General features: G+C 47.8%; 1 protein-coding gene across 1 annotated transcript in view; it reads left to right on the forward strand.

Annotated features, from left to right (window-relative positions):
• The window catches only part of CHCHD3 (coiled-coil-helix-coiled-coil-helix domain containing 3), a 215245-nt gene extending 202651 nt beyond the window's left edge, over window positions 1-12594 (forward strand). Inside the window, exon 8 of the mRNA XM_079993093.1 lies at window positions 11913-12594. Within this exon, the coding sequence (XP_079849219.1) occupies window positions 11913-11936 (24 nt within the window). The 3' untranslated portion in view covers window positions 11937-12594. The remainder of the gene's footprint in view (window positions 1-11912) is intronic.
• The last annotated feature ends 286 nt before the right edge of the window (window positions 12595-12880 follow it).

Below are 12880 nucleotides of genomic sequence, written 5' to 3' on the forward strand. Positions count from 1 at the left end.
GCAAGTAGATAAATAGGTACCGCTCCAACGGGAAGGTAAATGGCGTTTCCGTGTGCTGCTCTGGTTCGCCAGAAGCAGCTTAGTCATGCTGGCCACGTGACCCGGAAGCTGAACGCTGGCTCCCTTGGCCAGTAAAGCAAGATGAGCGCCGCAACACCAGAGTCGGCCATGACTGGACCTAATGGTCAGGGGTCCCTTTACCTTTTACTAGGAGGGGTATTACTAGGAGGGGGTGGTGGGAATGGGTGATTGGCTGTCGTCAACAGGTTTACCACACCTATCAGCCAATCACCCATTCCCACCACCCTTCTGAGTAATACCCCTTCTCACCCTCTCACTATATATAAGGGTCTGGTGACTTCTGTTTCAGTGTATCTGAAGAAGTCTGCACGTACACGAAAGCTCATACCAATAACAAACTTAGTTGGTTTCTAAGGTGCTACTGGAAGGAATCCCCCCCCCCAATCTAATATTGGATTTCTCTTCCTCCGATTTGCTTTCAATTCATAGAGTTTCTTTGTCGTTCTCTCCATATACCTTGCTTAAACTGACAGCGGATGAGCTTAGTTGCAGTTGCTGGGGGTTTGGATCCATGTCTGCATTTGAAATGCATTTAAATCCTCCCCCGCCTTTCGCTGCTTCTAGCCGGCCTTGAATCACGCTGTTGCAAGTAGAGATTCTTCACATTTTGTCAAATCTGTACAGCATCGCCTGGCACCCTCCTTGCTAGATATAACCTCCTTCCTTGCCCCAGTAATACCACTCTACCTATTTTTGAATGTTCTTTGGCTTTTCAAGCATTGCGTCTGCTTTGCCTGTTCCAGCTAAGCTAAGGGCAAACCCTTCAGTTTGTAGTCAACAACATCTGGGGACCCACAGGTTGAGAACCGCCGAATTAGAGGAAAGTGTCTTGTCTTGTCTTTTCTTTTGGTAGCATTGCTCTTACTCAGTTCCCATTTATTTCAGCAAAGCTCTGAACTTTTTGCTGGAATGCATCCAGCGGCTCCGCGGCGAACGTTGCCAGCAAAGGCAGTTGCACACATCCTCTTGGCTTGCTTCTGGTGGTGCTTTATAAATTATCCTCTTCTGCTCCTGTTATAATTCCATTTCCACCAAGTTGGCCCGCTCTCTTTCAGAGAGCGTCCCCAGTGGACCGGCAGGGCCAGAAGCCACGCTCTAGCTTGTATGGCTATCGTTTGCTCGCTTTGCATGTCTGCAAATCCAGGGACACGCCAGTTTATAATGGTTGTCAAGGCAGCTTGCCAAGTTTACTTTGTGGAGTCTCTCAAGAGAACACAGTAATCTGGCGTAGACCGTATGCATGGAACTGAGAGATGGAAAGGGCCAATTACGGCATCTTTATAGATACATGATTGTTGCCTGCTCCCCGTTGCCTGCCCTGTGTCCTGCTTGCTCCCTCGCTGTCGTCTCAGAGTTTCACGCTTGTTCTTCCAGTATAGTAGCCCCTCACGGCACTCCTGCTATTCTGATTCAGCTGGTGGCAGAGAGAGGAAGCAGAACCAAGGCCTCCTCTGTTCTCTTATCTCCACTCAAGCCTATAAAGTCTGAGGTTGCTGGGGAAGAACGGAGGAAGCTATATAATCCTGATACTCAAATCACCAACAACCATTGCCCTGCTCAAAATCAGATCTTGTCTGTCCGGGTTCCATTGGTCCTCACTGTTCAAAATGACCTCAGTTTCCACTTCCACCATTAAATCATATGGGATACTTCAGCGTCTGTGGTGTGCAACTCAGATAAGAACCCAGAATTTCGGCTATGGTTAATTCTCTTCACCACTCGGACAATCATCACAGAATCACAGAATCATAGAGTTGGAAGAGACCACAAGAGCCATCGAGTCCAACCCCCTGCCAAGCAGGAAACACCATCAGAGCACTCCTGACATATGGTTGTCAAGCCTCTGCTTAAAGACCTCCAAAGAAGGAGACTCCACCACACTCCTTGGCAGCAAATTCCACTGTCGAACAGCTCTTACTGTCAGGAAGTTCTTCCTAATATTTAGGTGGAATCTTCTTTCTTGTAGTTTGGATCCATCGCTCCGTGTCCGCTTCTCTGGAGCAGCAGAAAACAACCTTTCTCCTTCCTCTATGTGACATCCTTTTATATATTTGAACATGGCTATCATATCACCCCTTAACCTCCTCTCCTCCAGGCTAAACATGCCCAGCTCCCTTAGTCGTTCCTCATAAGGCATCGTTTCCAGGCCTTTTACCATTTTGGTTGCCCTCCTCTGGACACCTTCCAGTTTGTCAGTGTCCTTCTTGAACTGTGGTGCCCAGAACTGGACACAGTACTCCAGGTGAGGTCTGACCAGAGCAGAATACAGTGGCACTATTACTTCCCTTGATCTAGATGCTATACTCCTATTGATGCAGCCCAGAATTGCATTGGCTTTTTTAGCTGCCGCGTCACACTGTTGGCTCATGTCAAGTTTGTGGTCAACCAAGACTCCTAGATCCTTTTCACGTGTACTGCTCTCAAGCCAGGTGTCACCCATCTTGTATTTGTGCCTCTCATTTTTTTTTGCCCAAGTGCAATACTATACATTTCTCCCTGTTAAAATTCATCTTGTTTGTTTTGGCCCAGTTCTCTAATCTGTCAAGGTCGTTTTGAAGTGTGATCCTGTCTTCTGGGGTGTTAGCCACCCCTCCCAGTTTGGTGTCATCTGCAAATTTGATCAGGATGCCCTTTAGTCCATCATCCAAGTCGTTGATAAAGATGTTGAATAAGACCGGGCCCAAGACAGAACCCTGTGGCACCCCACTAGTCACTTCACTATCATTTCACTATCCTGAGTTAACTTTCACCCCTGGGTCCAGCATGCTGGCTTTCACGATGTACAGTGGTACCTCTGGATGCGAACGGGATCTGTTCCGGAGCCCCATTCGCATCCTGAAGTGAACGCAACCAGCGTCCACGCATGCACGGCTCGTGATTCGCTGCTTCCACGCTTGTGCATTATGTCATTTTGAGCATCTGCGCATGCAGAAGCGGCAAAACCCGGAAGTAACGCGCTCCGTTACTTCCGGGTCGCCACGGAGCACAACCCGAAAATGCTCAACCTGAAGGTACTTCAACCCGAGGTATGACTGTATGAGCCATTCAGGTTTTTTGAGAAATGGCCACATAACTCTTCTGTTGCAGAAGATTTAGATATCTTCCCTGTAAATTGCACCTCTGTTTTCCCCCACCCCACAGAAACCAATCAGCAATTTGGTTTTGCTATAAAAATTCAAGTCTTTCCCCCACACCAAGGTTTGTGACATCTATATAACTATTGAGGCTGACATGTGGCCTGCACTGTCTCCTTACACATCAAGAACTGCATCTGTTTGGTGGGCCAGATGGTTAGGTCTCCTACTGTTTGACAGGTGGGTGGGCCAAGTCACCTGACACCTCAGTGATACCTTTTTTGCCCTGCACTTTCAGGGCTTCTTTCAAAGCATTCCACAGGACAACCGTTCGAAAGAAGCTTAGGAAAACCCAGACAGTCAGCTGACGGTTCGGTCTTAGGGAACCCCTTTCAGATTGGCTTGCATACAGTGTTGCAGGCACTGCCGATCACCCGGTCGGCAGTGCCTGCAAACCCCCTTTTGGCTGAGCCAGGTTTTCACCTGCCCCCACACCTGGTGTCATATATACAATGCCAAGCATAAGGCACATGGCTGTGGCTTGGCTGAAATAGCATTGCAGGCTAAATGGGGAGACCTTGCAGCTCCAACTAGGCTTATGCCCAGAGATTGCCCACCCAGTTCAGATAATACCTGTGACATCACTGACTTGGGAAGATAGGTGAGCTAATATCAGTGTACTGGAAGAAGCAAAGATCACCAGTGTTGAAGCAGTGATTCTTCAACATCATCTTCACTGGACTGGTCATGTTGTGCGGATGCCTGATGATCGTCTTCCAAAGCAACTGCTCTATTCCGAACTTAAAAATGGAAAGCGCAATGCTGGTGGTCAACAAAAGAGGTTTAAAGACTGTCTCAAGGCAGATCTTTAAAAATGTCATATAAACACTGACAACTGGGAAACACTTATCTACTTACCTGCGAGCGCTCCAGTTGGAGAACAGCCTTTACCAAAGGTGTCATGGGCTTTGAAGACACTCAAACTCAGGACGCAAGGGCGAAACGTACTAAGAGGAAGGCATGCTTGGCAAATCCACACCGTGATCAACTCTCGCCCGGAAACCAGTGTCCCCACTGTGGAAGGACGTGTGGATCCAGAATTAGCCTCCACAGTCACTTACGGACTCATTGTTAAAACTGTGTTTATGGAAGACAATCTTACTCGGCTACGAGGGATCGGCAAAGAAGAAGAAGAGGTGCAATTGCCTATCTAACGCCTGAGCAAAGGTTCATTTTGTGCTTCATTTCCCCTCCTTCCCCGAAATGCACAGCTCCATGCCACAGAAGTCCTCCTGTAGACACAAACGATGCCCCAACAGTTCCAAAATCTGTTGCTGTTCTTCTTCTTATTTTTTTAAAAAAATGTTTTATTAATAAACAACATAAACCAATGGAGAGAAAGCATAAAGAAATATTATTGCAGCATGTTGAAAACAGCATAAAGTTAGACATTATTGTCAAACTTTCCGAAATGGCAGGAATAGAAGGTGGAGTCATGGCTGTCATCTGCATATTTGCTGAGCGTCCAGAGTAGCATCACATACTATCGCTGCTGTGCCTTCTGGAAGAACATCAGCACCCCAGTACCACACTTCCTCCCTGATGCAGACAGTTTTTAAGTTTTGATGGCCCTCTAACTGTCAGTGGGATTTCACTCCACTCTCTCTCTTTTTTAAAAAAATAATATTTATTAAAGTTTCAACAATTACAGAAAGAAAAAATAACCATACCACATTAAACAAAAACAGAACAACACACCACAATATAAAAAAGAGGAAAAACACACACACAAAAACAGAGAAATAAAACCCATTAAACAAAAACAAAAACGCAAAAAAAAGAAAATGCATCAGATCTCATTACCATTCTTTCATTAGCTTATTTCCTTGACCTCACACCTCCCTTTTTTGTATTCTAGGTCTATTATCTATTTCAGCAAATCCTTTCCCTCTTTTAAAATTTTTGTCCTGTAAATTGTCTTAATATAATGTAGCTTTACTTTTCCTCCTTTCACCAATTAACAGTCAGTTATTCCCAAATCCTTTATATCCTTCCTGCTAAAATCATATAATATTGTTCCAACATCCTTCTAACAGATATTAATTTTACAGTGTTTCTGTAAATAGTCTTTAAATTTCTTCCAGTCTTCTTCTACCGACTCTTCTCCCTGGTCTCGGATTCTGCCAGTCATTTCCGCCAGTTCCATATAGTCCATCACCTTCATCTGCCATTCTTCCCGGGTGGGTAAATCTTGTGTCTTCCAATACTTTGCAATAAGTATTCTTGCTGCTGTTGTGGCATACATAAAAAAAGTTCTATCCTTCTTTAACACCAGTTGGCCGACCATGCCCAGGAGAAAGGCCTCTGGTGGGATTTCACTCCACTCTCATGAACCTGTTCTAGGATATGGATGTATAGAACACAGCTTACGGTGCATGTTAAAACAGGTGGTCTGGAATCCTGGGCAGGTTAGGAGGAGGCTGGGGGTTCCTAAGACCCTACCAAAATGGTGTTTCCTAGAGTCCTTTGAGAGCAGCAATAGCAGTTAAACCATGCTCATGTATGTTTGGATGTGCCCATATGGGAACAGAAAGCGCTTTTATCATGCTATTGAAAAGGCATAGAGGGAGCTATATTTTTACTCCTACATCCCAAGGGAGGATGTTTTTGTAGTCCTCGTGGGCCGTAGGTGGGGGTGCAGTCCCCCCCCCCTTTATGCTGCCGTTGACTGAAGAGTCTAAACAAATAGTTGGCTTTGAAGCTGCTCCGAAAAAGGCTGTATGAAAACCAGACCGTGATTAACACAGACAGATGCATGCGAGGGGATGAATAAGCCGAGGAGAGGGAAATCAGGGGGCGAAGAAGCCAATCCGAAATCGGCTACCGAAGAAGAAGAACAGCAGCAGCAACAAAAATTGCGTTTGGAAACCGGCTCAATAACGCCGAGAAGCAGACACAGGAGGGAATCTGAAATCCAGGTAGCGATGCCTCCCACCAGCACGGCAGCCGAAGACTCTTTTTGTGCTGCTCATAAATTGAATTTATTGACTCCTCTTTCCTTCCTGCCTCGATTGCAATCGGCTCGTCTTGTCATCTGCACACTCCGTATTTCGCACTCGGTAATCTCCCGACTCCATCTCTCCCTTAGAAAAACCTCGTGGAGCTGCTAATATTGAGGGCTTTGACACTTGGCTGTATCTCGAGTTAAATCTTTATCTGAAGTTCTCTCAAGGCAGTTTGATAAAGCGAAGCATATTATTGATATATTCCTCCCCTCCACCGGAGCAGGGCTCCGATGACGACAGTTGTTTATCGTGACCAAGTTTATCAAGGCAAGGCAGTGGCGGCCGGCGGCAATCAGCGTTTATGCGCACTTAGAGCAAGTATGGGATCTTGAAGGTGGGGAAACATAACAGTAAGCTTTTCTCCCTCTGTCATAACACTGGAACTCGTGGACATTCAATGAAGCTGACTGTTGGATCAGAACAGATAACAGAAAGTGCTTCTTCATGCAGTGCTTGGTTAAACTGTGGAACTCACTGCCACATGTCTTTCTTCTGTGTTTCCCCATAAGCATCCGGTTGGCCACTGTGAGAACAGGTTACTGGACTAGATAGGCCTCTGGTCTGACAGCTAGCTTGGTTGCATTGAGCAGGGATGTAGCCAGTTGGTCTTGCCCCAGTCACCGTGCCAATTTCTTAAGCAACCAGATGCGCTCTTGCTCCTAGGGCAGGGGTTGGCAACCTAAGGCCCATGGGCCACAAGTGGCCCATGGAGGTCATTTAACCGGCCCATGAGCTGCCCACAAACCAAGCCATCCACTCGGGGAGTCCCCACGCGCTGCGCTAAACCAGCGCAGCGCGGGGACTCACTTCCACGATGCTGGAAATTGCGCCTGCACAGATGCAGACTCCAGAAATCTTGGGCAGGTGCGTGCGTGATCCGGCCCACGGAGGGGTGTCCGCTGGAATAAACCGGCCCAGGCAAGGTAAGCCTTGCCGACCCCTGTCCTAGTGCCTTCAGGTTCATCAGCTTCATTCTTGGAATATATTGAGAGCTATTGGTGGTGGGAGGGAATATATTCCCCTCCCTCAGCCAAACCCCTTGTGCTCAGAAGTTTGCCTTGATTGTTGCTATAATATTGTCCTTTATCTCAGCAGCTAAAAAGTGTCCTGAGGAGGCACAGACGATTCTGCTTTTCTGCCTGAAAGTCCTGCGCCTGCTGTTCTGATTGAAGTCATTGCAGTGAATAATTTGGCGCACATGCGAGAGAGATTGTTTTTAACCAAGGGAAATGTCCAACAATTAGCAAGTTTTCTGAGCAATTAATCCAAAATGTTGCAGGTGTAGCTGCTGCTGCTTCAAAAACACAGAATGGAACCCCCTGCCTACCCAACTCAATCTTCTCTGTGTCATACAGGGCATCTCTTGCAGTGGAAATGTGGGTGGTTGTTTCCCCCCCTCTCCTTACAGTGGAAATGGTGTTTTGTGTTTTTTTAATCTGTCAGCAATCTGTGTGATGGGCAGCCACCTGTATTTTCCTGCCTCACCTGGCAGATTCCCAGAGGGAAGTAGCGGGGTTCTGCTTTTCAAGTTGTGGCATTCCTCACCCCACCCCCCCACTTTGCCTCTGAAAGATATTATGTTAATTTATGCAGTGTTTAAATTTATGCAGTGTTGAATGTTAAGAGCCTGGCTATGTGTTGCATTCATCACACGGAAAGTATCCAAGCATAAGCCAGGCTTTAGCTGCTGCTGAGATTTCCGAAGGTTCCCTAGAGGCAGGCGGAGAAAACTATAGTGAAGGTTCTGGCCCTCTTTCTCCCTGCATAGCTCCTTGAGGGGCTAGCTGTCTTTGGGGAGAGGAGTGGAGACCTAGACAAGGAGGAAGACAAGAGGGAGAAAGATTACCAAGGGCTCCTGTTTTCCTGCAAGCTCCTGTTGGTTACCCTGCCTGTCTCCAGGGAACTTCAGGTTTTTTAATAGTCAGAGCCCAGTTCACATTCTTCACACCATGAGAGTAACGTGTAGCCAGGCTTCTCATAATAAGATTCTGTTGCAGATGATGCCTTCCTCTTGCAAGGAAGAAGCCATCAAGGTTATATGAATGGGTGAAAGAAGCTAGCGTGGAATAAAATGCACACAAACATGCACTCTGTATAAACCCAGGACCCTGCAGCACTGTGCCATCATCACAGGTGGGAAGAAAATGCTTTGCAAGAACATCGGGAGGGAAAATATGCTGGGGCAAACTTTTCCCCCTTGTACCCCACTTCAGGAGCCTCCACACCACAATGGCAATGTGAAGAGGAGCCCTTGTTGTTGACATCGGTCTGTCTTGAGAGGCAAAGGAGGATGCCGCCATGGGCTGAGGTCAAACCGCTGTGTTAGCAGCACCAAAGTGACCTCCCTGGGGCGCAAGCCAGGGCAGTGTGTCTGGAGGTCTTGGGCTGTCCAGGCGACAAGATCCTCCTCTTGGCCTTGATGATGTGATGCAAAGGAAAGGAGAGCAAAATGTTTGGCACCAGCTTGGCTGCAGGAGTTGCTGGAAGGAGGCGTACAAGGCGCCATCCAACCAGCTTGGGCACACTCCTCTGGATATTTGTAGGGTTAACTCCTTAGCCTTTTCTTCTCCCAAAGATATCCTGCAAGGAAGAAGAAGAAGAAGAGTTTGGATTTGATATCCCGATTTATCACTCCCTTTAAGGAGTCTCAAAGCGGCTAACATTCTCCTTTCCCTTCCTCCCGCACAACAAACACTCTGTGAGGCGAGGCTGAGAGACTTCAGAGAAGTGTGACTAGCCCAGCAGCTGCATGTGGAGGAGCGGGGAAGCGAACCCGGTTCACCAGATTACGAGTCCACCGCCCTTAACCACTACACCACACTGGCTCTCTGGCAGTGGAGGTTTCGGATCAAAGTTTCCTTCTCCTAGATGGGCTGCCTTCCCAGGTTGCCTGCATATCAATGCCAGAGGGACGCTGGTACCATTTATCAATGCCAAGTGTGATCAGAAGATTAAGCCTAAAATGGGTGTCCAAACTTTTTTCAAAGAGGGCCAGATTTGATGAAGTGAAGGGCCGTGGGGGTCGACCAAAGGGCCAGCCAAAGTGTTGTTGACCTTTTTAGGACTGAAGTTGTTGAGCCTTTTTAAAAATGATTTTACCCCAAAGTTATTGAACTTTTTTTAGGATTGAAGTTGGTGAGGTTTTTTTAGGATTTTACCCCAGGAAATAAACTGCCACAGGGGCCTGATTATGCCCCCGAAACGGACTTTGGACGTGCCTACTCTACAGCATGTTTGGTCTCATCTGCTCAGTCTTCACGCAAGGGCAGTTGGGAACTCACCAAGACCTTAGTAATAGGCTAAAAGATTGGGAAATGTGGCGCGGCTGCCGATTTTCATCACAGGTGCAAGCTGCTTTCGCGCAAAGTGTGTTTGCAGAGGGGATGTGTCTGGTCTCTGCACGTCGGCGCTCCCCCCTGTTCTGCTGGCAGTGCTGTTTCTCAAGATTGAGTGGCAGGTGTTGATTTTCATATAGATCGCCAAAAAAAAAAGGTTGTTGGGATCGTTGCAATATTGCTGCTGTTTGTTATTTGAAATAGCACCCTTAAGGCACATTGAGCTTTGCAGAGTAAGCAGCAGCAACAACAACAAAGGGAGGGAGGAAGAAAAGGTTCCTGCCCCAGGGAGCATACAGTCTACATTTCAGCAAAAGGAGGGGAGCACCAAGTGTACCAAAAGGAGGGGTGGGAGAAGGGGGGGGTAACAAGGGATGAATCTTGACATTTTAGACTTCATTGCAGTCAAGTATCAGTTTTGGGGGTGTCAGTTCAGCCAACAGCTTCACTGCAATAGTGGCTTTGTGGAGGGTTTAGAAGCGGGTAAGAATTAGGAGGCAACAGAAAGAGAAGAAGAAGAGTTTGGATTTGATATCCCGCTTTATCACTACCTGAAGGAGTCTCAAAGCGGCTAACAATCTCCTTTCCCTCCCCCCCCCCCCCACAACAAACACTCTGTGAGGCGAGTGAGGCCGAGAGACTTCAGAGAAGTGTGACTGGCCCAAAGTCACCCAGCAGCTGCATGTGGAGGAGCGCAGAAGTGAACCCGGTTCACCAGATTATGAGACTACCACTCTTAACCACTACACCACACTGGCTCTCTAGGAGGTGGAGGGAGCAACACTTGCCCAGAACTTTCCTACCAGACAGAGCCCAGTTGTGTTGCATATGGCTGGAGCCCCAAGCAGTGGTCACCTGCCTTCCCTCACTTTAAGAGAGGCAAAAAGTATGTTGCCTGCCTCTTCACCGGCAAGGTGACACGTAGGCAGTTTGGTCTCCCAAGCTTCTCACTCTGCATTCACTCTGCATTGAAGGATACTTCAAAAGGGTGATGCTGGTGAGGGCTCTCTGAATGGGACCATGGGTTGCCTTCCTTTCCAGTTCTGTGGGGAGGGTGCCTTCCAGCTCACTTCTTTGAGCCACCTGCAGCTCTTTTGGTCTGCAGCCATCTCACCGGCTGTCACGTGTGCGTGCAGGAGCCAGGCCCTGGGACCAACAGGACTCTGCAGGACTGGGGCCTTCCTAAGTTTGTTCTGAAGAGGCAAGGCACGGCCTCATAGGTGAGGCCGATTGGTAACTCACAGCACCTGGTGGCAAGAGCCAGGAAGGGATATAAGGTCAGCATATCCCTTCGGCTCTTTGCCACAGCATCACACTTCCTGCCTTGCCGCGTTTGGCTTCTTGCTTCCTGATCCTTGAACCTCGGCTACTTGACTCCCTGCTTCTTGATCCTTGGACCCCTGACTTTGTGCCTCCTTGCTTCCTGACCCTTGGCTTCCTGACTCCCGGCTCTCTGACCCTCGGACTCTTGGCTTCCTGACTCCTGGCTTCTGGTCTCCCATTCCTGCTCCCACCCCGCCATCTTGCCCCCGGTCCTGACGTCCCCTGCCGGGACTTTGATCGCCCGTGAACCAGACCGTGACCCCTGCAGCCTCCTGGTGGCATGCAGCTGGGCTCAGATTCTGTCGTGGGGGCAGATGGAGTGGAGCTGCTGCTGTTAGGGGAATAATCACCCTGCCTTTTGGGTGTGTCATTGGGTCAGATGGTGTCATGGCCCCTTTATGGGGGAGTTGGGGGTGTGTAAAGTTTTTTTATTTCATTTTATAATGTATATAAAACAGAGAGAACAGTTTTAAAAACAGATGGAAATTACCTGTGTCAGAGGCAGGGAAGGGAAGATATCCCAGAAAAAAGGGAACCTCGCGGGTGAGAGCTAGAAAGGTTCACCTCTCTCTGTGGGACAAGTCTTTTCTTCTTCTTTTCTTCTTCTTTTCTTCTTCTTCTTCTTGGTTTTTGTTTAGATTAGTTTTTTATTGTAATACATTATGAAATGTCTTAATAAAATCATAAACACACAACAAAAAAAAAGGATGAAACTTGAGAGATGAAAAACCAAGCTATAAAGTACGCACTTTGAATGAGTACAGCTACACATGGGTTAAAACAACTAAAATAAAGCACATTAGCGTTGTCTGATGATCAAATCTGCCAGGCTTGTGATAAGGGTCGTCTTCAAAGGATGGTTCCGTTGCATATGTAACAATAAAGGAATGCCAAATCATATTAAAAGTGTCTGGAGGTTCTAGCCCTTGTCAAATTGTCAAATTAGCCCCCCTTAACCCTTCTGTTTTCAGGCACACTGTTTCCCTTCGCGGTGGGGTCGAAACTTCACCTTGCTCCTTTTCATTCCTTTGCAGAGCCTGGCTGGCAGAGGAGGATAGAAGCCCCTCCGCGTCAGGTGTCAACCCATCAACTCCAGTTCCAGCAGCAGAACGGGGCGTTTTATTCGAGAGCCATCCAGCAGCCCATTTGCAGGGCCGGCGGAAGAGAGAGAGAATCCAGAAGGGCCAAATCAAGACCGTACGATGCGGCAGCTCAATCAGTGTGGCCAAGACCCGAATCTCATTATGCTAGATATCATACATTGGAGGGCAGCTTGTGAAACCCACTTGCCGGTGATTGCAGGAAGGCAAGGCAGAAACCTTCCCCTGACCTTAGGAGGAGGCAGAATATCTCGTCCCAACACTGCTATTTTCTCTGCAGAACCTGCTTTTGCCTCCAGCCCTTCCCTGGGCCTGCGTTGGCTGCCTCCTGCTGCGTTCCTCAAAGAATTGTGTTTTTCCTTTGCATAATCATGAGAATGTTGGTTTAATTTATTGCCAAAATTATGTCACTGGGAGGGTCATCTGTCTTCCCCCCTCTGCTGGAATCATGTTTCTAAAACCTCCATTGCATGGGAGTTCATTGATTGCAAATTATAATTGTAATAAGGCATTTGATTACACGGTAACCGTAGCCTGTGATTGTGCTGTGCTGTCACCAAGTACTGACAATTATGTTCTCTCGGCATCGATAATAAAACGCGCTTCGTGAAACGGAGGGTTGTCTCTCCCTGGCCTGTTCTTGTTGTGGGGAGGGAAGCCTGCGTAGGTCGCAGAACCCATGGAAAGGAAAGGGACACATTTCACGGGGGCTCATGTGTCCCATGCGGGGAGTCAGACTCAGGTCAGCAAGGAAGGAAGAAAATATCTCATGCTGGTGAAGTTAGCTGGAAATGAAATACAGTGGTGCCCCGCAAGACGAATGCCTCGCAAGACGGAAAACCCGCTAGACGAAAGGGTTTTCCGTTTTGGAGGTGCTTCGCAAAACGAATTTCCTATGGGCT

The sequence above is a fragment of the Podarcis cretensis genome, assembly GCF_951804945.1.
Source record: "Podarcis cretensis genome assembly, chromosome: 10".
In the NCBI taxonomy this organism is placed as follows: Eukaryota; Metazoa; Chordata; class Lepidosauria; order Squamata; family Lacertidae; genus Podarcis; species Podarcis cretensis.